At 29.3% G+C, this 23,525-nt stretch overlaps 3 protein-coding genes across 3 annotated transcripts; 2 read left to right on the forward strand and 1 right to left on the reverse strand.

Annotated features, from left to right (window-relative positions):
* The first annotated feature begins 1,054 nt into the window (after positions 1-1,054).
* LOC134835418 (chondroadherin-like) lies at positions 1,055-2,014 on the forward strand. The gene has a single exon (XM_063850296.1). It carries the CDS (start codon positions 1,055-1,057, stop codon positions 2,012-2,014), a length of 960 nt encoding a protein of 319 aa, XP_063706366.1.
* Positions 2,015-3,078: 1,064 nt separating this feature from the next.
* On the reverse strand, positions 3,079-3,687 carry LOC134835419 (uncharacterized). The gene is made up of 2 exons (XM_063850297.1): positions 3,134-3,687; positions 3,079-3,082 (listed from the first exon to the last, which is right to left on the reverse strand). Exons 1-2 carry the CDS (start codon positions 3,685-3,687, stop codon positions 3,079-3,081), a joined length of 558 nt encoding a protein of 185 aa, XP_063706367.1.
* Positions 3,688-18,293: 14,606 nt separating this feature from the next.
* LOC134835420 (hepatocyte nuclear factor 6) lies at positions 18,294-23,314 on the forward strand. Its single transcript, XM_063850298.1, has 6 exons — positions 18,294-19,535; positions 19,653-19,989; positions 21,092-21,118; positions 21,181-21,308; positions 21,742-22,489; positions 23,063-23,314. Exons 1-5 carry the CDS (start codon positions 18,294-18,296, stop codon positions 22,030-22,032), a joined length of 2,025 nt encoding a protein of 674 aa, XP_063706368.1. The 3' UTR covers positions 22,033-22,489; positions 23,063-23,314.
* The last annotated feature ends 211 nt before the right edge of the window (positions 23,315-23,525 follow it).

The raw sequence follows: 23,525 nt of genomic DNA on the forward strand, positions 1-23,525 counted from the left end.
TTTCTAACCAAAAATCTTCATAACTAATAATCAAACAACTAAAAGAAAAGTTTTAAATATAAATGTTCGTAATTTTGTTATTGAACATATTAAAGGCTAATGATGATTTTAGGCTTACTATTGATGTTTCATTAATAAACCACGATTAATGATTTGACATTTTTCACAAATTCTTCTTCCATATACGAAATTCAGTTTTGACCTTGTCTACCAATGCTACTTTAAATGATGATTTGAAGTGTTCAAAAGTCCTAAAAAGATGATACTTACATATTTTTATCACCCAGACTTTTTTAGACTACTTACCGAAATTCCGAATTTTTTTTTTTGAAAAAGATTTTTTTATTTTTATCACCAAAATAAAGCATAAAACTTTAAATCTTCCAAAAACTTCAAGTTCAGCAACTTTTCCAACACGTAACATCAGCGTTTGCATAACTTTCCACTAACCATAAAAAACCGGTAAGAATCCATTAAAATTTCTTTATCAATAAACAAAAAGCTGCACTCGTAATTACTATTATTCATGCAATATTCGGAGAGCAAAGAAAAAAAGATATATTGTCTCCCATACGGCAGTTAACGCACTTTAATGCAACGCATTTAATCAGTTGCAGTTAGTAATTCAACAAACACGATGATTGTTTTTTGCGATAATGAACGTAATAATAAATAAATAATGAATGACTTTCTGATCAAGCTTACAAGCTTTAGTTGTGTAAATAACAAAAACGACGACAAACGGTTTTAAAAACAAGAAACAATTGCTCTTGTGTGCATCTTAATGCGAGAAATTGAGACATCAATCATCTTTTTTCTGTCGTCAGGTGCCAAGTTAGGCGCGTTAATGACTAACTGCGAGTTTTAAGACAAAAGTAGAGACAGATTTGTGTCTCTGGAGTCTGGCGTCATGTACCTGGTTTTATGTAAATGTAGAAGGTATTACTCATCATGCTTACCTTATCCTTTAGAGATCCAGGTAAATTTTTTTTTTGTATAAATAGTGACGTTAGTTGTCAAATTTTTATCAGTTCCTTAACAGACTTTCATAGAAATGGATCTCTTCGTGTTTTTATTACTCTTGACAAGCGCTTCAATTGTTGAAAGTGTCTCTTTAGCTCCAAAAAATATTTTTACTCGGCTCCAGTTTCATTGTGAATACAAGACTAACGAACTTCAAAATACTTCAACTTGTGTTATTCGAGATTTCCATCCAGGAACGTCTCTTTTTCACATCGAGAATCCAGAAAATTCCACAAGACTCGAATTTGTCAACTCTCAACATGTAAGAATTCCAAAGGCAGTTTTCTTGGAAGTTCCTTCTTTGGAATCCTTGAATCTTTCATCGACTGGCGTTCGTCGCATCCAGAAGTCATCTTTCGATAACGCCATGTGCCTTGTGAGTTTGGATCTTTCGCATAATTTGCTTCAAATTATTGCCAAAAGTACCTTCAAGCGAGCCCTAAACTTGCAAGAACTCTACTTGGACAACAATCAAATCGAAGTCGTCGAGTACAGCGCCTTCAAATATTTACGTAACTTGACGATTTTAACACTCAACGACAATCGCATCAAATATCTCTCGGATCATGCGTTTGAGCAGCTCTCCAATTTGCGAACGTTGTTACTCAATAACAACGCGATTACAGTCATCAGTAGTGCCCTGAAGCCACTGCTATCGTTGGAGACATTGACATTGGATAATAATGCGTTGCACTATGTTCGCATTAAAGTGTTGAATAAGCATTTGAGACACTTGAAGAGCATAACGTTGAGGAAAAATGCTTGGATTTGTGCCGGAATGAAAATTATGACGGATTATTTGGAAGCGAATATGGTAAGGAGTGACTTGGAAGATGATGGACAAGAAGTTTGCACGCAAGACGAGGATGTGATGTTGATGATGAACGAAAAGGATTTGATGGAAATTCAAGAGTTGTCGGTATCAACATTCGTTAATCCAGCATTCAGTCGACATTTTAACAAGAAACGATCAAATGGAGTTTATTTTTAAAAAGTAATTTTTTTTAAGTTAAGTTAATAAAATTTCATTGAAACGAAACGAAAGACTTGTTTTTGAACGACGAACCTGAAGTTTGCTACCAAAAGTATGCAATGAATTTTGCTTTTCACATTTTTGTACTCCTCAAAATTTTCTTTTTAACAGTTTTCTGTACGACTATGAGCAATCAAAATGAGAAAAATTTAAATAATAAGTTTTGATTCGTGAAATTTTATCAAATTTTGAAACTTTTAATCAAAAATTTCAAAAAACTGTAATTTCTTACAAATTTAATTGAATTTTGATAGAAAAATGTGACAGATGTCATAATTTGACTTAAAATCTTATTAAAGTTTAAATCTTTAAACAATTATCAAGACAAAATTTTCTATTTATCTTTAAATGACAAAAAAGTTCTATAATTCAGAAAAATTGACATTCTTAACCATTTTAAAGGAATTCTGACATCTGTCATTTTTGACAATTAAAAAATTTGACAAACTTCAAAAATTATTAAAAATCTTTTATTTTAGAATTTTTTAGACAATTTTGTGTCATTTTAAGTACTTGAATACTTTAAAAAGTAAAAATTTGTTCAACATTGAGATTTCAGTTTAAAATTTTTGTCAACAAAAGTTGACAGCTGTCAAAAAATTGCTTCAATTTCTTTGTTTTCAGAACTTTAAGGAATTTTTTTAGACATTTTGGCGAAATTTTTAACGATAAAAATGCTTATAGAGTTCAAAATTGAATTTCCATTAATTAAATTTTTGACATCTGTCATTTTTTGACAGTTTAAAATTTGACAAGCCTTAAAAAATGATTTATATTTTTCAATTTAAAATTTTTCAAATAATTTAATGTCATTTAAAGGACTTAAATATTCTATGGACTTAAAATTTTTTGAAATTAAGGTTTTAGTAAATAATTTTTGACAGTAATAAAAAATTGACAGATGTCAAAAAATTCTTTAAATTTTTTAGTTTTTGAAATTTTGCATCATTTTTAACAAAAAAATGTTTTTGGAGCTCAAAATTGAATTTCCATTAAAAATTTTTTTGACATCTGTCAAATTGTTAACTGTCAAAAAAATTTTTTAAAATATTAAAACAAAAAAAAATCGTTACTCACCTCTTACTTTTCCCGCAAACATGCATCTGCTCACTACTGCACTTCGACCCGCACGTATTTTCCGGGCAATTTTCGCAATTGTCAAAACTGAAGCTCGAAGTGCACAGCGTACAAAACGAGTCATTTGCTGAGCTCGTTTGTATCGCAGAATCGCTAAAATCCACACGTTCGTCGGCACTTTCGCCCGAAGTTGTTGGCGTCATTCGATCGTCCGAAGAAAAGTCAAAACTGACAGTTTCGACGCCCCATTCCCGAAAAGATCTCCCGTTATTTCGTGCGCCTCCAATTAACGGAGCTGGAAAGGCACTCACGAGCGACGGACTCGATTTGAACTGCCTCGTGTACGGAACGAATTTGATATTTTCCATGCGATTCACCATCGACATGTTCTCGTTAAAGTGAATGATGTTGATGTCATTGTACTTTTGCAGGACATCCACTTCGGGATAACGTCCGTATTTGCTACTTTTGGGCTTTTTTGTCTTCGAATGCCCATTGTTGTTGTTGTTGTTCGACTTGATCAAGTCAAGCAGGCATATTTTCAAGTCGAACATGGCATCGCAATTTTTGCGGTAACACGAAAACGACGAAGACGTAATAAGACGACGCCGCAACTGAAAATGAAAGTAAAAAGAGAGATAAAATTTATTATTTATTAATTTTGGATTTGTATTCGCAAACCGAGTGAAATGCGCTGATCAAGATCGTTTGTTATTATTGAAAATTACAAGGCATAACGCAAAAGTTTAAAGTTAATAAGTGTGGAGTAAAAACAGAAATTATGATTTTTTTTTTCATGATTTAATTGGAGTTTGACAAACACTTTATCATTCGAACGATGAAGAAAAGCGGTAAATGACGTCGCGTCATTTTTTGAGTTAATTTGTTAAAAGCGAAGGTAATGACTGTGATGAAGACGATGATAATTGCATTTCATTCATAAAGTCGCATTGTGTGGTTTCTTATGCAATAAAATTTGGATCAGGTTTTTTATAGTTTTTAGATGTTTTTGTTGAGTTGAAGAGCTTCATGAACATTTTTGTTGTTGAAATTTATAATTATTATTAATTTATAAAAAAAAATGAAATATATTTTTTTGATGAAACTTTCGATTTTTGATATAATTTTAATTAAAAATAATAAAAAATAATTTTTTTAAAATATTTAAAAGGAAAAAATTTATAATTAATTCAAATTTGGCAAAAAAAATTATTTTATTTTAAAAATTTAAAAATTATTTTTTTTTTTTTAAATTTTTTTTTATTTTTAAATAAAATTAAATTAAAAAAAAATTAATTTAATTTATAAATAAATAATTTAAGTAAAATTTATAACAATTTTTCAATTTTATTTTTTTTAATTTAAACTTATTAAAAATTTAAAATTATTTTAATGATTTAAATTAAAATTAAATAAAAGAATTCATTAAATAATTTTTTTTTAAATTAATTTTATTTATTTATTTTTTTAAATTAAATTTTTAAAAACTTTTTAAAGTTTAAAATTTTTTTGATATCAAAAATTTAAAATAAAATTATTCAATTTTTCAAATTTTTTTTAATTTTATTTTAAAATATTTAATTTTAAAGTATCAGATTTTAATAAATATCTTGATAAAATCCGAAAATAAAAAATTTTATAAGACAAATTCAAATTTTTATACTTTTTTTTTAAAATTTTTAAAAAAAATTTTTAAAAATTAGCAAAACGCTAAAAAATTTTTTTTTTTGAAAACGGTTAATATTAAATAAGTATAAAAAATATGTTTTATTTTAAATTAAAATCAAATTAGATACAAAAATTTTAAAAAAAAAAAAATAATATTTTTATCCTATTATTTCCCAAAATATGAATTGATGAAAAAAACTAGAAATATTTTAAAAATAAATAAAAAAAAAATTTTAAATAAAATTTAAAATTAAAAATAATTTTTCATTTATTTTACGATAAAGTATTTTTCCACTATTTCATGCAATAACTAATATTCAAACATCGGAAAATCGCCAGAAGCCACCCAATAAACAACCATTACACGGCACTTGGACCGTCATAAAATCAATAATTTTTGTTCCGTAAATATTAACGATGTGTCGTATTTTATTAACCAATTTTCACAAATCATTTCACGGATTTCACATTTTTCGTATTTTATTTCATTCTTTCTCATCATCTTCTAACTAACGATTATTGCTCCACAATTACGGCTCAATTTTCAGATTTGCCGTCATAATCGTATATAATACGCTTTCTTTGTGTAATAAACACTTTTTATTGTTTTTTATGCGCGCAATGCTTTTGTTGAGCGCACCAAGAGCACGTCATGTATTAAAATTCCTAAACATTTAATGTTTTGCAAACATCTAATTTTTCCACTGTTTCTTCATTCATTGACACAGTGGTATACATAAAAAAATTTGTCCTCATGACATTTTTCTCTAGTTATCTTTCACTTTTTATTTTTTTTTCGTCGTTGTCTTATCTCCCACAGACAGTTACATCATCGGAGCTACCGCAAGAATGACAAGCCACATGATGATGAATGGGAATCTTTAAAACATTTTCTCAGTGATTTGCTTTGAAATTTATCAAAACTATCACATGAGTTTGTTTTTCATGTTTTCGAACGTGTAAGAAATTTTTCGGCCAAATTCACACAATAATAAATGTGTAATAATAATTTCACTAAACGACCAACAACGTAAAAAAATGTAAAACAATGAATTTATTTATTATTGTGGCAACGAAAAAAAAGAGCCAACTAAGAAAATTACTTTTTGGTACAAAAAAAAATAAACTTTTATTATTATTTAATAATAGACACAAGCGACTACCGCAAAAGAAATGCTCACATGTCTGTGTAATTTTGCGGCTAAGACACGTAGGGAGCGAAAAAATGAAAACAATTAGATGTGTATGCAAATTACTATTAAATATTTGGAATTTTACTTCCTACATGACGTGCTCTTGGTGCGCTCAACAAAAGCATTGCGCGCATAAAAAACAATAAAAAGTGTTTATTACACAAAGAAAGCGTATTATATACGATTATGACGGCAAATCTGAAAATTGAGCCGTAATTGTGGAGCAATAATCGTTAGTTAGAAGATGATGAGAAAGAATGAAATAAAATACGAAAAATGTGAAATCGGCGAATTGATTTGTGAAAATTGGTTAAAAAAATACGACACATCGTTAATATTTACGGAACAAAAATTATTGATTTTATGACGGTCCAAGTGCCGTGTAATGGTTGTTTATTGGGTGGCTTCTGGCGATTTTCCGATGTTTGAATATTAGTTATTGGCATGAAATAGTGGAAAAATACTCATATCGTAAAATAAATTGAAAAATTTGACTTTTTTATTTGATTTAATATTATTTTTATCGAATTTCAACAAAAAATTAAACTTTTTAATAAATGCCTTTGAATGAAAAAACTTTTTGTGCATTGTAGGTTCCGTAAAATATTAAAATTTTAGAAACAAAAATATTTTTTCAATCAAAAAACAAAATTAAGTGGCTTGTGAAAATTGTTTTTTTAGAACGGAATACGGATGTAATGCTTAATACTTATGGCGCTGTAACTCTTCATCGCATTAGGTATTGGATCAGTAAAATTCATTGGTTTAAAGACTTCAAATTCGCATTGGGCCAAAATTTCAGTATGTGCATTAGGGCAAAGTTTTAAAATGGGTATTGGGTAAAAATTTTAGATATCCATAGAACATTCGAGAAAATTCTTAATACAGTGAAAATTCTATCATAGGGCACCCAAAATTCAAATAAGGGAATATTTATTCTCTATTAGGGCATATCAATATTCAGAAATCCATTTTTCAAAGAAAATTCATAAAAAATGTAGGATTTATAAATATTTTTGATCAATAAACTAAATTTTTACAATTTTGATCAAAAATTATTCGAAAATATGGAAATTTATTGAGAAAATTCAAAATTATTAATTTCTTTGAATTTTTAACTTTTTCAAGTTTTTCTTCCTTAATTATCATATTTTAGACAATTTTCTTTTAGAAAATAGACTTTTTTCTATTGAAAATAGTTAAAATAAACCCGAAATTTTAGATTTTGAATGAAATTCCTTAAATAAAGTATAAAAAAATTAAAAAAGTGGTTTTCAAAATACTGACCCAATGTACAATCCAAAACGTTGCCCCAGTGTACATTCTAAAATGTCCCTATACACTTTTCGAGTCTGCAACCCAATGCATATTGTCAACTTACCTAATGTGATTTAAAAAAAAAGTTACAGCGCCATCTCTTACTTCAATATATAACTTAAAGTGTGACTTTAAGATAAATTAAATTTTTAAAGTTTAACTTAAATTTTTGAAAGACACTTTTGGAATTTCAAAAAGAATTCAGAAAATACCAATTCAAATTATCAAACAGCAAAAAAAAAAATTTTTTCCCATAAATTTGATCGTCACTAATAACTCAATCAATCTTTTGCCATAAATTCCACATTTTTTACTCAAATACTTCTTATTACTTTAGAAAACAAAGAAGCACAAAAAATTAATAAATCATAACGAATTGAATGGATGCACAAGTATGTTTATAGTGTTATTATTATGTTTAATTTCTTTCGCTTTAATTCTCTTTTTTTTTTTAGCTGAAACAAACCTTGCTTCATTGATTTTAGGGGTCAGTCCAATAGACAAATAAAACTAAATCCGGTGCTGTTCGTGATCGATTTGTATTTTCACTAACCTTGTCAAGATAATTACGTCTTTCTCTTCACTTTTGTGCTTTCGCTGTCGTACAGAAAAAAATTTTTTGTTTGTTTTTTAATTTTAATTTAGATCCAGAATCGTACTTTGCTTGCTCATTAACATAATTAGAGCATGATAAAAACCTTATTGTATTGTGAAAGTCTACGTACGATTTTGAACTTTATTTTTATTGTTCGCAAATTGGAAGAGTATTTAACAAAAAAAATCAAATTATTTAAATCTTGGATGTCTTGTTGAATAATTGTTTAGGAAAGCATGCAAAATTGCAAGAGACCGTCTGTTACTGAAAAAAATTGAAGTTTTTCGTTAAAAATTCACGCCAATTTTTGCATGAAAAAAATTTTTCCCTCTAAAATCATATAGAATTCAAAGTGAAAGGAGGAACACAATCAAGCAAGTCTAATTGATTTTCTTGATAATATTATTTTTTCCACAATTTTGCAAAAAAAAAAAATAAAAGTAAGTTGTCACAAAAGTTAAGTGCTTATCGCAGCAACTTTTGTTAATCTGCTCAAGTGCACTCATTCTGTAACATGAAACGAAATGCACGCGATGACAGAAATTACCTCCAAGTTATTAAGACGGATTACTTTTTTTACATTTAACAGCGGCACGTTCCGAATTCGCTTTTGACATTGAACCTGATTTTTTGACGAGTTTGACGTTTTTGTTACAAATGTTGCAAATTTCAAGTAGAAAGTGTAAAAAAATTGTAACATTCGCTGTTCTTAATTATTCTTTATGCCCTATTTGCATAGATGATTCTTATTATTCTTCTTCTACTTGGCTCAGATATTGTTGTGCGAGTTATGGTAAATAAGCACGACGCTTTGTTGTTATGATTTTTTTGATGTTCCTGAGCATGAAGAAGATGTTAACAAGCAAATTGCATGAAACTGAGAAGCAAGTGATGAGCAATGACGTGAAGTTTATGTTATGAAATAGATTTTATTGATCGACAGATGGGTCGAGAAAAAAATTTTGATCGATATTTAATTAAAATGTTTGAAAAAGTGTTATAGAATTTTTTTAAAAATATGAAAAAAGCTAAATTTTTGTAAATTTTGTGATAATATTTGTGATTCACAGTCAACATTAAATTTTTTTTTTTTTTTTATTAATATTTAATAACTTAATATTTTATATAAATACTTAGTATTCATAATATTAGTATTAAATTTGGCTTTTGAAATAAAAAAACATTTTTTTGACCAATTTTGGAAAGCTAAGCCTATTATGAGGTTTAAATCTTAAAATTTTGCAATATTAAAAATTTCTTAATATTTGATTTCATAAAATTTACTTAAATTTAATTGAAATAATTAAATTAAATAATAAAATTTAATACTAAAACAAAAATAAAAAATTATAATTTAATTATTTTATTTTTTAAATTTTTTAAATTAATTAATTTTTTTTTTTTTAATTTTTTATTAATCAATTTATATTTTTTTATTTTAATTTTTTTTTAATTATTTTTTTTTATTTTTTTTAATTTTTGAAATAAATATTTTTTTATTTATTAAATATAATTAAAATTTAATTAATTTTTAAAATTTTAAAATGAATAAATAAATTTAATAATAAATAAAAATAAATATTTTTAATAATTTTTTTGTCTCAAGTTTTATTTTTAAATTATTTTATCAATTTGAACAGGTGCTGATTATAATTTTTTTATTCATTTAAATTTAAAAAAAAATGTTCAAATAATTAATTTAATACTTTTTTAAAATGCAAAAAATTTTTTTATTTATTTATTTTATTTTTTTTTTTAAATTTTGTTAATATTTATTTTTAAATAATTAAATATATATTTTTTTTATTAATTAATTATAATAAAAATTTAATTAATTTTTTTAAATTTTGAAATATAAATATTTTTCAGAAAAAATCTAAATTTTAATTTTAAAAAAATGCAAAGGTAGCAAAATACTTCATTTTGATTCATATATAAAAAATTCTCAAAAAAGTGTTCATTCAAAAATTTGTCACGCTGCTTAATTTACTTCTACATTCTTTATTTCTGCCACTTCTGTTCAACACTCTCTCTTAACTGTTAAATATTTATTTATTTATGTACATTTATTACTTTTCAACTTAACAGTAAGAATAATAACAACCTGCCAAATCAACATCCAGAACCAAAAAATAAAAATTCGACTGTCTCGTCATCATATCAGTTAAAAATATGATAAAAAAATGCAAAATTCTTACTTTACACAAATTTACACGCTTAATGCTTTCTAAATGACTTTCAGAATTTCAAAATAATTTAATACTCACTTTGATATTTTTTTTTTTTTTTTTAATATCCAAATCCAAAAACAGTTTTACTGCAGCAAATAACTGAACAACGAAAAAATATTTAAAGTAAATAACCAGCAACAATCACAACCACTATTCATTAACAATAAATATCTTTCATGATTTTTTCTCTCATTTTTTGATTATTCAACATATTTTTCCATGATTTTTTTTCTTTAAAATAATTTATAATTTTTTTTTGTTAAACGTTATTTTTGCTTACACGCGCGATTGATTTATCACACAAAAAATTTTTAAGTCAAATTTTTTTTTAAATTGTTTCATAACGCGAAACTTGACTTGTATGAATAATTGAAAATTTTAATTTTAAAACAATAAATTTTTGAAAGGTCGTTGAATTTAACACATGTTGCACTTGTTGCAGTTTTGCAATAAAAAAATATTATTTTTCAATTTTCTGCACTATTAGCTTTTGTTTACATTTTTTTTTAATTTTTTGGAATTTGTTCCAAATACTTAATTAATTTTTTTTTTAATTTTTCAGATTCTCGGAAGTATTTTAGAGATGCACGTGATTTACATAACTCGAAATAAATTTCTCGGAAGCACCAACCTCTGCACTTGTAGCTCTTTCCGTAGTCGCTCGATAAATAAACAAAAGTGTAATTTTTTTCGAGCAATGAGCTAACGAACACTTGCCGAAGGCGGATTTGCTTTGTGTATGCGAACAGCTGTTAAGTAGCTACACAAAACGAGTAAAGTCACCGATAATAATACGAGAGAAGTGTTTTTATGATTTTCTTTTGTGCGGTATTTTTATGTACATATGCATGAAAAAATGGAGATCTTCAACTAAAAGTAAGTTTTTAATTTTTTTTTAAATAAAAAATGAGAAAAATCCGAAGTTGAGTAACTTTGAAAAGCAATTGTTTACTTTGAATAGTATACGGCCTTTGAAAAAAGTTTAACACTTCTTCATCTTATCTCACTTCAATGTTAACTCTTAATTAATTTTAATGCAGATTTATCTCGATATTGATCTATTTTTTGTCCAATTCATTAAAACTACAAATTTATTAAAAAAAATAATTAAAAATTAACAATAATGACATTTTTTTGAAATTGAAAGTCGCAATGAACAAGCGAAAAAAAACTGAAACATTAATTTATCAAAGACAACATTACCTTTACTGTTATTTTATCACTTATTTACGAGTTTGGGCCTCTCTCTCTCCTCCATACTTCACGTCAATTGCAATAAATTTTATTTTTTATGCGGTTTTGCATTTATTTTTTTTTATGAATATTACTTTCATTTTAGAGACTTTCCGATATTCTTGGGTGGATTTTATTACGAAATTGCAGTTGATTTTCATGTAATTTGGTTGTTAAGAAGAGAAATATACAAGGAGAAATTTTTCAAGTAAGTCAAACAAAAAGTTTTATGATTATTAATTATTTAGGTTGTCAAAAAAAAAAGAACGAAAAATTAATTAATTAATTAAAAAAAGCTTTGAAAGCCTCTGAATTCATTTTTGACTTAATTTGTTATCCATTTTTGGATGGTTTGATTTTTTAATTGTTCACATTAACTTTTTGACGGGCAAATGAGAGAAATTTTCTTTTGAAATCACACAATCTCTTACAAATTGTATTAAAATTTGGTAAAAAAAATTTCTAACACCTTTATATTAAATAAAATTTTGCTCATAAAAGGTCTTAATTATTGCTTCTTAATTCATACAAGTGCCCTTCTTTAACTTTCGATTTTATGGTTTTCAAATAGTTTGAAAGAACATTTTTCATTGCATTCGTAATACTCTATTCTGTATTTTTTGAAATGGTTCAATTTATTCACTTTTGGTATTTATTTGAACTTAGGCTTTCGTAAAAAAAATATAGTCACTGAACTTCTTACTATGCATTCAAGTTCGAATGAAATGAATTATTCTCAATAAGACCCGTGAATTTTGAGAATTTTTTTAATAATTTCTTATGAAAATATAAATTTTGCCACACTAAAAGTAATTTTATCTCATTTTTGTATTTTTTTTCACAAATCTGTGGTAAAAACTATCGAGTAAGAATAAAATAACCTTTAGGCGAAAAACGGGTCAGATTGATCCCTTAAAGGATCAGGTTGACCCCTTAGGAGTCAAAATGATCTTTTAAGAGAATTTTTTATCCCTTAAGAGATCAATTTGTTCCATTAAGTGTTTAATCTGATCTCTTAAGGGATTAACTGAATCTTTCAAGAGATCATTTTGATCCTTTAAGAGATCAATATGAACCCTTGAACGTTGTTTTTGATAGGTCCATTTTTCGATTAAATGTACTTTTCACGTATTTCAGGGCATTTTTCTTGAATTCATTTATATTATCACAGTAAGTTTCGTACAGACTTGACATTTCATTGAATATTTTGACACCTTTGTACCACACTGATCCTTGTTCGCAGTGGCGGACTTACCTTTAGGCTGATACAGCTAAAGCCTTAGGCCCAGAGCTTCCTGTAAAACAAAATTCTTTAAAATGGGCTCTTAAATTCCCAGTGCGACGAAATTACCTTTTTTTAAGGCCATGTGGTCATAAAAATAAGGCCCTCAAACTTTTACAAGGAGATATACCGAAATTTTTAATTTTTTGAAAAAATAATAAAAATGAAAAAAAAAATTTTTTTTCAAAAAAATTTAAATTTCGGGAATTTCTCCTTGTAAAAGTTTGAGGCCCTTATTTTCAAGACTCCAGGGCCTTAAAAAAGGTTATTTCGTCCCACTAGGTTCAGTTTCAGTTAGATTCAATTTTCAGTTAATCCGCCACTGCTTGTTCGTTGTTCGATTTATCTTATTTTGGTCTAAGGTTTGAGCTATTTCTTAATTTGTATGATTATCCATCGCCCATTTTTTCGATGTTAGTTGTCAGATACATTGGAAGTAAATTTTTCATCGCTTTGAAATAAAAAAAAATATTAAAATGAACATTCAGATTAATGTTAAGATGAAGAGCCTTTTTAAAAAAAATTAAATTAAAAAATGTTTCAAAAAGTTAAAATTTTTTTCTATTAATTTTTTTTCAACTAACAAAGAATGGTAAATTTTTTCAATAAATACTTACTTGGCATGATTTAGCTGAATCTTGAATATCCTCTCTTCTAATTGAACTTACAGCATGAAAATCCATTAGAAGCAGCAACGACGATAAAACTATTTCCTGTTTATTCCTTTAATGCGCCACGTGTCCTGCAAGAAAAACTTTCGGTGCATAAATTTAAATTTTTCAACTCATTCAACCAACGAAAGACACGTGACCATTTAACGTTTTGAATTATTGCAACTATATTGCTTCCTACTCATGCAACATCATTGCTTATAGATTTAAAATAAGTCGTTGGAGTTTCCCGAGAACTCTACAAAAAAAAAGCTTTGAAGAGGTCATAAAAGTGCAACTTAAGCATGTTCATTTTGTGGCATAAATTCAAAAAAAAAGTGATCATATCAGTAAATTGGATTTCCTTATCTGTCCCTCTTATGTATCTATGCTATTTATAGTTGCATGTAAATACATAGTTGTCGGCAAAAAATTTGTGACATATACAAGGCCTATACCGTAGACAGGAACTATGCGACTTAAAAAATGTTTATATTTGCTTACAAAATGTGTAATTATAATAATTTTATCGATCCGAACAGATGTTTGACGCACGCGCACCCTTTGTGTTAAATACATACATCCATATACCACATACACGTACAGCCTATAGACGTACGTACGTGTACGTGTACTTTTTGCTTAGACAGCAGAACTAAACAACAAAAGGAAACATGTGTCCCCTTTGCATATAAACATACATTTCGTACTACTGCAATGAAAAGTAAAAAGAAACATGCAAGTGATTTTTGTTCCCTTTTGATAATAAAAGCACCACTGACACGTGTGAGCATCCATGAAGCGTAACACGGTACGTGGAATGCATTCTCGATGCATAAATACATAATCAGAGTAAAATTTTTTGTTGTCCATGTGAGGATGCAAAGTGAAAAGCAAATACGAGAAAAGAGGAAGGAAAACAAAAGTTTTCAAACAACGAAGCTAATTCTCCGAAAGTATGGCTCAAGGGCAAATTTCCTTTTTGTCTCGCACTTTTCACATCGTATCAAAATAAAAATCAAGTTACCTGTATGTACGTTCCGCTTCGCCACATTCGGTCCTTTTAAACAAGACATTTAAACTCCGTTCGTCCTTTTCATGAATGAACGAACGACGATCATACGCAGGTCAATGTACGAGAAATGTTTTTTAATTGTAATCGTCAGACTATATTTCCCTGCTGTGTTCTGTGTCTGTCACGAGAAATTTCAATTAATTGAAGCAGTCCCTATTACATCATCATCCTCGTTTGATCGTTGATGATAAATACTCGATCACGTTCACCGAGGGTTTCGCTCAACCATTGACGACGAATTGTTAACCAAGTGCAGCGCACAAAAAATAGGGGTAATGAGATCCTCTACGATCGTATTTAACATTTAGGGACTTGAGCCGGTTCACTGTAACAATAAACAAATAGTTGTTCTCGTTTAACGCTTGGTACGAAAAAAAATATGAAATCCTCGTTTACTATTACTTTTATATACTTACCTACAAATCGTATGGAACATAAAATTTTTATGGTATCATTTTTGTGCGAACGTCATTACCCCGAAAAAATATGGTCTTAGGATGTCTGTCAATCAAATCATAGTGAATCTTGGAAATCACAGGGACACCCTAACCTTGTAACATGTGTCACTTTGGAAGTAAAAGAAGTATATTTACAATTCATTACCTGGTTTGCGTTTTTCCATCATAAATATGAAAGTGAAATAATTAACACGTTCAAGTCTGACTACGAAGAGACAACAGACAGAAAACAGCATGAATACTGAATAAATAGCCGAAAATATTTTGGGCAATGACCCGTCTTTGGTTGTAGAGTGTAATATAGTTGAAGGCATGAAAATGTTTCTAATGTTTTCTTTTTACTTTACAGGGAACAAGATATGATGGAAGAAAGGTAATAAAGTTGATATTTTCGTAAGGTACAACTTTATACATCATGGGAATGAAGGTAAGTATAAAATTAAAAATTGGCTAAAGCGCTTAAAGAATAAATCTTTTTAGGTTTTCAATTTTATACATTGATGAGATTTTAACTTGAATCCTATGTAAAAATACAATTTTGAACTTAAAGATTGAACTTAAGCATCTCGGTTGATTTTTAGGTTATGGTAAGTCACTTTTTGTAAATTTGTTTAAGGATCAAATTCGTTCAAATTCTTTCGTTTTCAGAAGTTCAAGGATGTCAGAAACTTCTATATTTTTCTTCAATGATAACGAGTCAAAATTAAAGTTAAAGAAAATTACAGTCTATATAAGATCTCTGTTGAAGCCAATAAGCATAAACACCTCTGCCGCGGATAATCGTAAAGGAGTTGGACTTGGTTGTTGGCCACTTTCCGCTTGGTAGATACTTGGATGAGTTTTGGGCCTTGCAAGAATGACAACTGTTCGAATTACGTTTTCAATTTGTAACTTTCAAATGGGATTCTGTATGTAATGTAAAGGCTTTTTACCCTGCTCGATTAATTAAGAAATATTTGTTCATTGAACAGAGTAGAAGTTCAACAAAATGAAATTTACTATTACTATATAAAATGCTTCAAAAACTCTTCAGATCATAACTTAGAAAAGTTTCCAGCCAAAAAAAAAGTGATTTATACGTAAACTAAAAGCTTCAAATACAATTAGTAACGAATTAAATTTTTATAAAAAAAAATGAAAACCCATTATGGAGTCTCAAGTATGGAAAAAGGATGAAAATTTACATCTATTAAAGATTCAAACTTCTATAATGGATCAGATTTTCGAACACCAATACTCGTTTATCAAAGGAAGCCTACGATTCTTACTTTACCTCATATTAAACGAAACAAATTGACGAGTCCTGCAATAATAAAATAGTTTTCAATCAAATTATTAAGCACTCATAAGCAAGAAACAGTATATGGTATTTAATCTTAATGTAAATAAATTACAAACATTGTTTCCAAAAGTTAAGGCGATTAATGTAAAACTAATTATAACAAAACAATGTCAGCTTTTGGATAAGTTTTAATATATGAAACTTTGAATCTAATTCTAGACTAGACTACTAAATCATAACAAAACATATTATGAGCTATTGTCATTTTAATCCTTCAAATCAAGTTAATGGCTTCAAATTCATAACATACTATAAGACAGACCTCAATTTCCCTTTAAACCACATTTTCTATTGACAAAAATTTCTCTAATGCTTTGCGATAAATGATGAATTGAATATGAATACGAAATAAAAAATAGCATACGAAAGTTATGACTACCAAACACACACAGAAACAACAAATGAAAAAACAAACAAAACAAAAAGGTTCAAGTAATGTAAATAAGTCGCTGTATGAAATTGGTTCTCATGATATATTCGTGTTATTTATGATATCCTCCTCCAACTCCTCACGAAATGTTCACGAACATACAAAAAAAAATTAAAAATGTAAAACTTTTAAAGTAAAATTCGCTTCAAGGGGTTTTCATCTCTCTATCAAAAATTCTTTAAAATTACTTATCAATTGTTCTCATAAGAGAATTTATGACATGTCGCATATACTGACTGACGAAAGACAAACATGACATTTTTGTTGTTATTTTTTTGTCGTTAATTCAACGAGGTATATATTACACAATACGAAGTAGTAGTATCCTTATTCCGAAAATGTGCACGAACGACCTACTAGCGCGCGACTGTTACGCACTGTACATTAATTTCTTGTTAGAAGTTTGATAGTGTTCTATATGCGCTTATATAATAACCAAGTCTAGCACCGCGGTACAGCTATAGCAGGTACATTGCGTCGTCCTGTCTCTGTAGTGGTGAGGATGTATTTGTGTGCGAGAAGAAAAATAAAATAAGGGAGTCGCAGGGGAAATTCATGTTTCACAACCCTTAGTACAAAACCATTGCTGCTAACGCGAACAAATGCGGTGTGTGTACAATAATAAATATAATATAATAAAAAAATACACATAATATTATTATTAAATATAATAAGGCAGTGACTAAAGTGCATATATAACATTTATTATTATTTTTATCATTTTTCTAAAACAATATTTGCAACCTAAAACTTCTAAAACGCGAATTTCGTGTACTTATCACATTAAAAATCTAAAAAAAAATATAAATAAATAAAAAATTAAAAGTTAATACAAAAAAATATCATCAAAACCCGAAATTTATACAAAATATTGGATGTGATTTGTGTTATTGTCACTTAATTATTCAACAAAAACCACAATAAAAGGATTAAACCGCAAAAAATCCAAAAAATTTTGCACACCGGAATAAAAAAATTTAAAACGACGTCATTAGTTTTGTGGTTTTGTACAAAAAAAGGAAAAAAATTCTCATCAAATAACCAATCAAACAGCAATAATTTTAAATTTTCACCAAAAAAACCTAAAAAATCATAAAAAATCACAAAAATAAGAGGAATAAAGTGATAAATATACATTTAAAAAATAAATGCATGGACAAAATATTAAGATGGCGATCGTGAGTTAGTGCGCAATCGTGTGCTTGGACATGCGCCGTACTACTTTCGGAAATGCAAAGCACTGACAGTAATAATAATGAAAAAGGAAAACAAGAGCTTATGAGTATTGTGTAGAGAACACATTTTGTGGACATATATATAAAAAAAAAGTGAGGGAGAGAAAATTTCTACTTCACTTTTAATTTCTTGTTTTTTTAATTTTTTTCGGTGTTTGAATTTTTGTGATTAAATAAGTTTTAAGTTTTGAATTTTAAAAACAAAACAAGAGATAAATAAAAGGAATAAAAGGAAAATGCTTTCGTGATACACGTATGAAAATGCAATGACGACCTCCATCTTTGAAATTTGCTGTAATACATGATAAATAATAAAGAAAAATCAAAGGACATTTTCGGTTGAAATTTGAGTTTTTGTGGTTAACAGTGTGAAAGTTTTTAATAAAAAGGAATTTTTTGAGACGAAAGCAGTAAAAATTGAAAGAGATATCAAATGCTTACACTATCAAGCATGGATAATATCGGGGATATTATAGAGCAGGAGCCCATCGGTGAGACTCTCATCGTGGAAACGGATGACTCGTCGTCGAATAATGTCGTAACGCGATCCCATCATCATCATTCGCATCACGGAAATCACGGTACTGTCGTCATGATTGGTGCCGTGCCACTCGTAACAACAGCAACGACCGTAACAAACCATCATCATGGCTCGTCGTCGTCGTCGGCATCTCGTCGTCACATTGTGGAATATCGCGAAGTTGGCGACAATATTGTCGAGCAGCGAACAAGGATAATTTCCGCTCGCACAGCCCACGGCTTGGAATTGCTCAAAGGAGGCGGTGGCGGCGGAAGTACGACAGTATCTCCGACAAATGACGGCGACTTAATTAGTACAAATAACAGCGAGGATTTGTCGTCGACAGACGAGGTAGAAATTAGTCTGGAGCATAGTAGCAAGCAAGAAATATTATCTGTGATTGTGCAACCGCAGGAGGATTCGCGTGACAGCCAGTTACTGAGTCCGGGCAAACTGACGCCCACGTCATCCGAAATTATCGACACAGATTTTCGGAATCACCTGAACGAGCCGACATACCAAACGTTGACATCTGTCAATGGGGGTCGCATGTCGCCACCCGGTTTCAGTCCGAGTTCATCGTATGCCACATTGACGCCGTTGCAACCCTTGCCCCCGATCTCGACAATGTCGGACAAGTTTGCGTACGGAGGACACGGAAGTAACAGTAGTTTCCAAAACAATAATATGAACATAAATTTAGGCCTTAATGTAAATTCCCCCTATCACTTTGATAAGCTGCCTTCAATTGGTATTTCACCGCCACACAGTTACTCGTCGCCCACGAATCTGGGGCTGCAGCAACCGAGCCCGCTCTCGCCGCAGAGCAGCTTCAGTCAAACGGAGATACAGTCGCCGGCGAAGAGCATGTCGCCCAATGGCTACGAGTCGCCCTACAGTCATCGCGACATGATGCGAAATAACCTACAGAGTCAAAGTCCGCAACTTTCGCCGCAAGAAAGCTCTTTACATTCGCCGGGCGGCACGAATTTCTGCTCCAGCAGTTTAAGCATGAACGGAGGCTTACCCTCGATGGGATCCCATCCGCATGACGGTACGCCGCCAGGTCTCGTGCAAATCTCCCAAATGCATCGCGATGTGCCGCCCCAGTCGCCGTCGCCGCCTTTGCTCGCCATTCAACAGTCGCAAGTGCATCAACATCTCCTCACAACGGCACCCAACAACAATCCCAAATCACTCAATACCATAACCATCGCTAATCAACACATTAATCTCAATAACAAAAATGGTCTCAATTCGAACAATCTGCATGTCGCTACGAACCAACAGCAACAACAGCAGCAGCAGCAGCAGCAACAACAAACGCAGCAGCAGCAACAGCAAACAAACAATGTCAATGCATCATCATTAAATTTGACAAACGACGTGGAAGAGATTAACACGAAAGATTTGGCTCAACGGATAAGTGCGGAACTCAAGCGTTACAGCATACCGCAAGCAATATTCGCGCAACGAGTTCTCTGTCGTTCGCAAGGAACGCTCTCTGATCTTCTGCGGAATCCGAAACCTTGGTCGAAGCTAAAGTCGGGGCGAGAAACCTTTCGACGGATGTTTAAATGGCTGCAGGAGCCTGAATATCAGAGAATGTCAGCGTTGCGACTTGCAGGTACTATAAGAGTATTTGAATTTCCATTTAAGGCAGATACAATAATTAAAAATGTTTTCGATTTCCTCTGATCTTAACAAAATTATGAGAAGAGAACTCTGTTTAATATCGAACAGGATCCAATAAGATTTTGACTTAATTTTAAACTTTAGCAAAAGGATAAAGCTTTTGTTCAAGAGCGTATCTTTAAGATTTCTTTTTAAAAAGAGTTTCATATAGAAAGTCAATAATTTCTACCTTCTAAATGACTTATTCAGCTTCAATTTCTCAGAAACATGTAGAAACGTGAAAATATCAGAAAAAAGCTTTCGACATAGACATCTGGAAGTTAAATTAATCCCTTAAATGAGTTCTACAACCTTTCAAGGGATTAATTTAACTCCTCAAGGGGTTAATAAGATCGCTTAAGAGGTTAGATTAACCTCAAATTGAAGTTTTGCATTCAAATCTCTCAGAGTAAAACGCTTTATTAAAGTAACCTCCTAAATGGGTTTAAAAAAAAACTCCATTAAATATTTAAATTAATTCTCAAATCTCCCAATGTCAGCATTTCATCGAAAAAAAAAAATGGCATGAAATTTTTTGATGATTTTATGTTAGTAAGGCTTAAAGTAGCCCAAAAAACCTAAATTTAAAATTCTAGGATGAGCTTTTTTGAATTAAGGTTTTTTGGACTACTTTAGGACTAACTAATATAAAACCATCAAAAAACCTCATGCCATTTTTTTCGATGAAATGCTGATATCGAGTGATGTGTTTCCTGATTAATTTTTGGAGATATTGATGCAAAATTTCAATTTGAGGTTAAACTAACCTCTTAAGCGATCTTATAAACACCTTGAGAACTTAAATTAATCCCTTAAGGATTTAAAAAATTCTTGTAAGGGATTAATTTAACTCCTCAAGGGGTTAATTGCACTTCTTTTTTACCCATTAATTTAAATTTATCAATTCTGTTCGATAAACTTCCTCGAGAAATCGAAAACATTTTCAATAATTGTATCGGCTTCAAATTTACACAAATTATTTCCCCATAATTATCACTTCCTTTGGGTATTGCTTACTAAATTATTTTCTATGTTCTCTTCCATTTACTCTACAGCGGCTCAAATACCTCAACGTGGCAATAGTAAGTAATTAAATAATTTTTTATCAGAATCAATTCTTAATTGCTTTCGTAATTTTCTGTAGATATTCATACATCGGGTGTCGTGAAGAGAAAAGAGGAGCAAATCCAACACGATCATATGCCGAACCAGAAGAAACCGCGATTGGTGTTTACGGATTTGCAGCGTCGTACTTTGCAAGCGATCTTTAAAGTAAGCATTTAAATCTTGTAAAACCACGTGACTTTGCAATTTTCAAAAACCCACGTGACCTATTTTTGAAAACCAATTAAATTCCTAAAATTTTCTTGAAATTTAATTGCTTTTTTAAAAAAGGTCACGTGGTTTTTCTGAAAATATTTGCGTTCTTAATAAATAATAACGTGATAACTTTTTTGAAATAACCACATGGTTTGAAAATTTGTTTAACCACGTGACTTTCTTAGAAGAACTTTCTAAATATTTTTACAAACCATGTGAAAAATCAGAAACTTTTCAGAATAAATCACGTGGTTTTATAAAACATTTACGAAGCTCTATGAAAAAATTTGCGCTGTATTTCAAAATTGGTCACGTGGGTGCAGAATTTGAAGAACCTGTTAAATTTTTACGAGTTTCTTATGAATTTCGAATTTTATTTTTTCAGGAAACCAAACGTCCCTCAAAGGAAATGCAAGTAACAATAGCACGTCAATTAGGCTTGGAACCGACAACCGTTGGTAACTTCTTCATGAATGCCCGTCGTCGTTCGATGGACAAGTGGAAAGATGACGATCCAAAGTCCAGTCAATGCGGCATGTCGCCAAATTCGCGTCAAATGGAATTCGATGATGACGACGACGACGATCTAGATCTCGATTTAGCGAATGACAGTGACATGGACTCGTCCGTCGATCATAACCATCACAATCGCAGTCACGATTCCGATTTGATGTGACACGAATTCGCGAGCAATGATTACTATTCGGGAGGCGGGGGAAATGCGGGCAATGCCGGCACAGATGAGGACTTGAACAACTTGGATGACATGTACGACACGAAAAATAACTACGACTTGTACAGTAATTCGCAATTTTCCGAACAAACGGTTATGATGAATCATCATCAGCAGCAGCAGCAACAACATCAGCATAGCAAGAGATTCAAAGAGGGAAATTTTCAACAGCAGCAGCAAATACAACATCACGGTGCGTTAATGTCCGATCATATCGCGAGCGGCGGCGCACGAGACAGCGATCTAATTGATGAATTGCATTTTAATGGCGATGGCGGTGACCAAATTAATAGTAATAATAGTAGTAATGATATTCCTAGATGCATTAGACATAGTAATGATACAAATAATAATAGCTTAAATAATACAACATCAACTAGAAGCACTGATAGTATAAATGGTAAGATATTTCATTATTTATTTTTAATTAAAATAATATTTAATTAATTTATATTAAAATTATTATTTTTTAAATTATTAAATTCATTTTATTTAACCTCACCTAATTAAAATTTAATTTAAAAAATTTAATTATTTTTTTTATTTTATAAATTAATTTATTTAATAAAATCTAATTATCTAAAATTAATAATTTACATTTTTTTAATAAAAAAATAAATTTATTAATTTTTTTTAAGTTATTATTAAATTTATTAATTTATTATTTAAAATTAAAATTTTATTCCATTTTTTTATTCATTAAATTTTTAATTTATTTAATTTTAAATTATTTAAATTTTTTAAAATCTAATTATTTAAAATTGATAATTTTAGTTTTTTTAATTAAAAAATTAATTTAAATAATTATTAAATTTTTTTTTAATTATATTTTTTAATTTATTTAAATTTTTAAAATTTAATTATTAAATTTAATTAATTTTTTAAGAAAAAAAGTTATTTAAATTTTTTTTTATAAATTATTAAATTCTAAAATTTTTTAAAAATTAATTAATTTTTTATTTATATTTTTCAGGGCAATAACAATGGATATATGCAAGAAAACACAGACATCTATAACATAATTTGTAGTGAAAAATCAACCAAAAAAAGTAGCAACTATAGTGTTTTAGAGAGACTTAGAAAACAAAAATTATTGTACCTATAAAAAAAGACAAACAAATCGGGAAAATTATAGAAAACCTTCACAAATTCCGTAATGTACAACGTTACCTGTACCCTTCATATTTACCAACAAAAATGAAAAAAAAAATCGGATAAACTATATTTAAAGCTTTTAAAAAATAAAAAAAAAATAGAAAGTGAAACGGAGAAAAAAATCATTAAATAATAATTAATAAAGTAAAAAAAAAATACTTAGACATAAAAATTAAAAGAGGAAACTTTTTTGAGCAATACTAACTTTAATTAAGATGATGAGCAAATTTGTTAAATTCAACATATATTATTAAAAAAAAAACAATTATGATAAATTTGCG

This window comes from Culicoides brevitarsis, chromosome 3, assembly GCF_036172545.1.
Source record: "Culicoides brevitarsis isolate CSIRO-B50_1 chromosome 3, AGI_CSIRO_Cbre_v1, whole genome shotgun sequence".
NCBI lineage: Eukaryota > Metazoa > Arthropoda > Insecta > Diptera > Ceratopogonidae > Culicoides > Culicoides brevitarsis.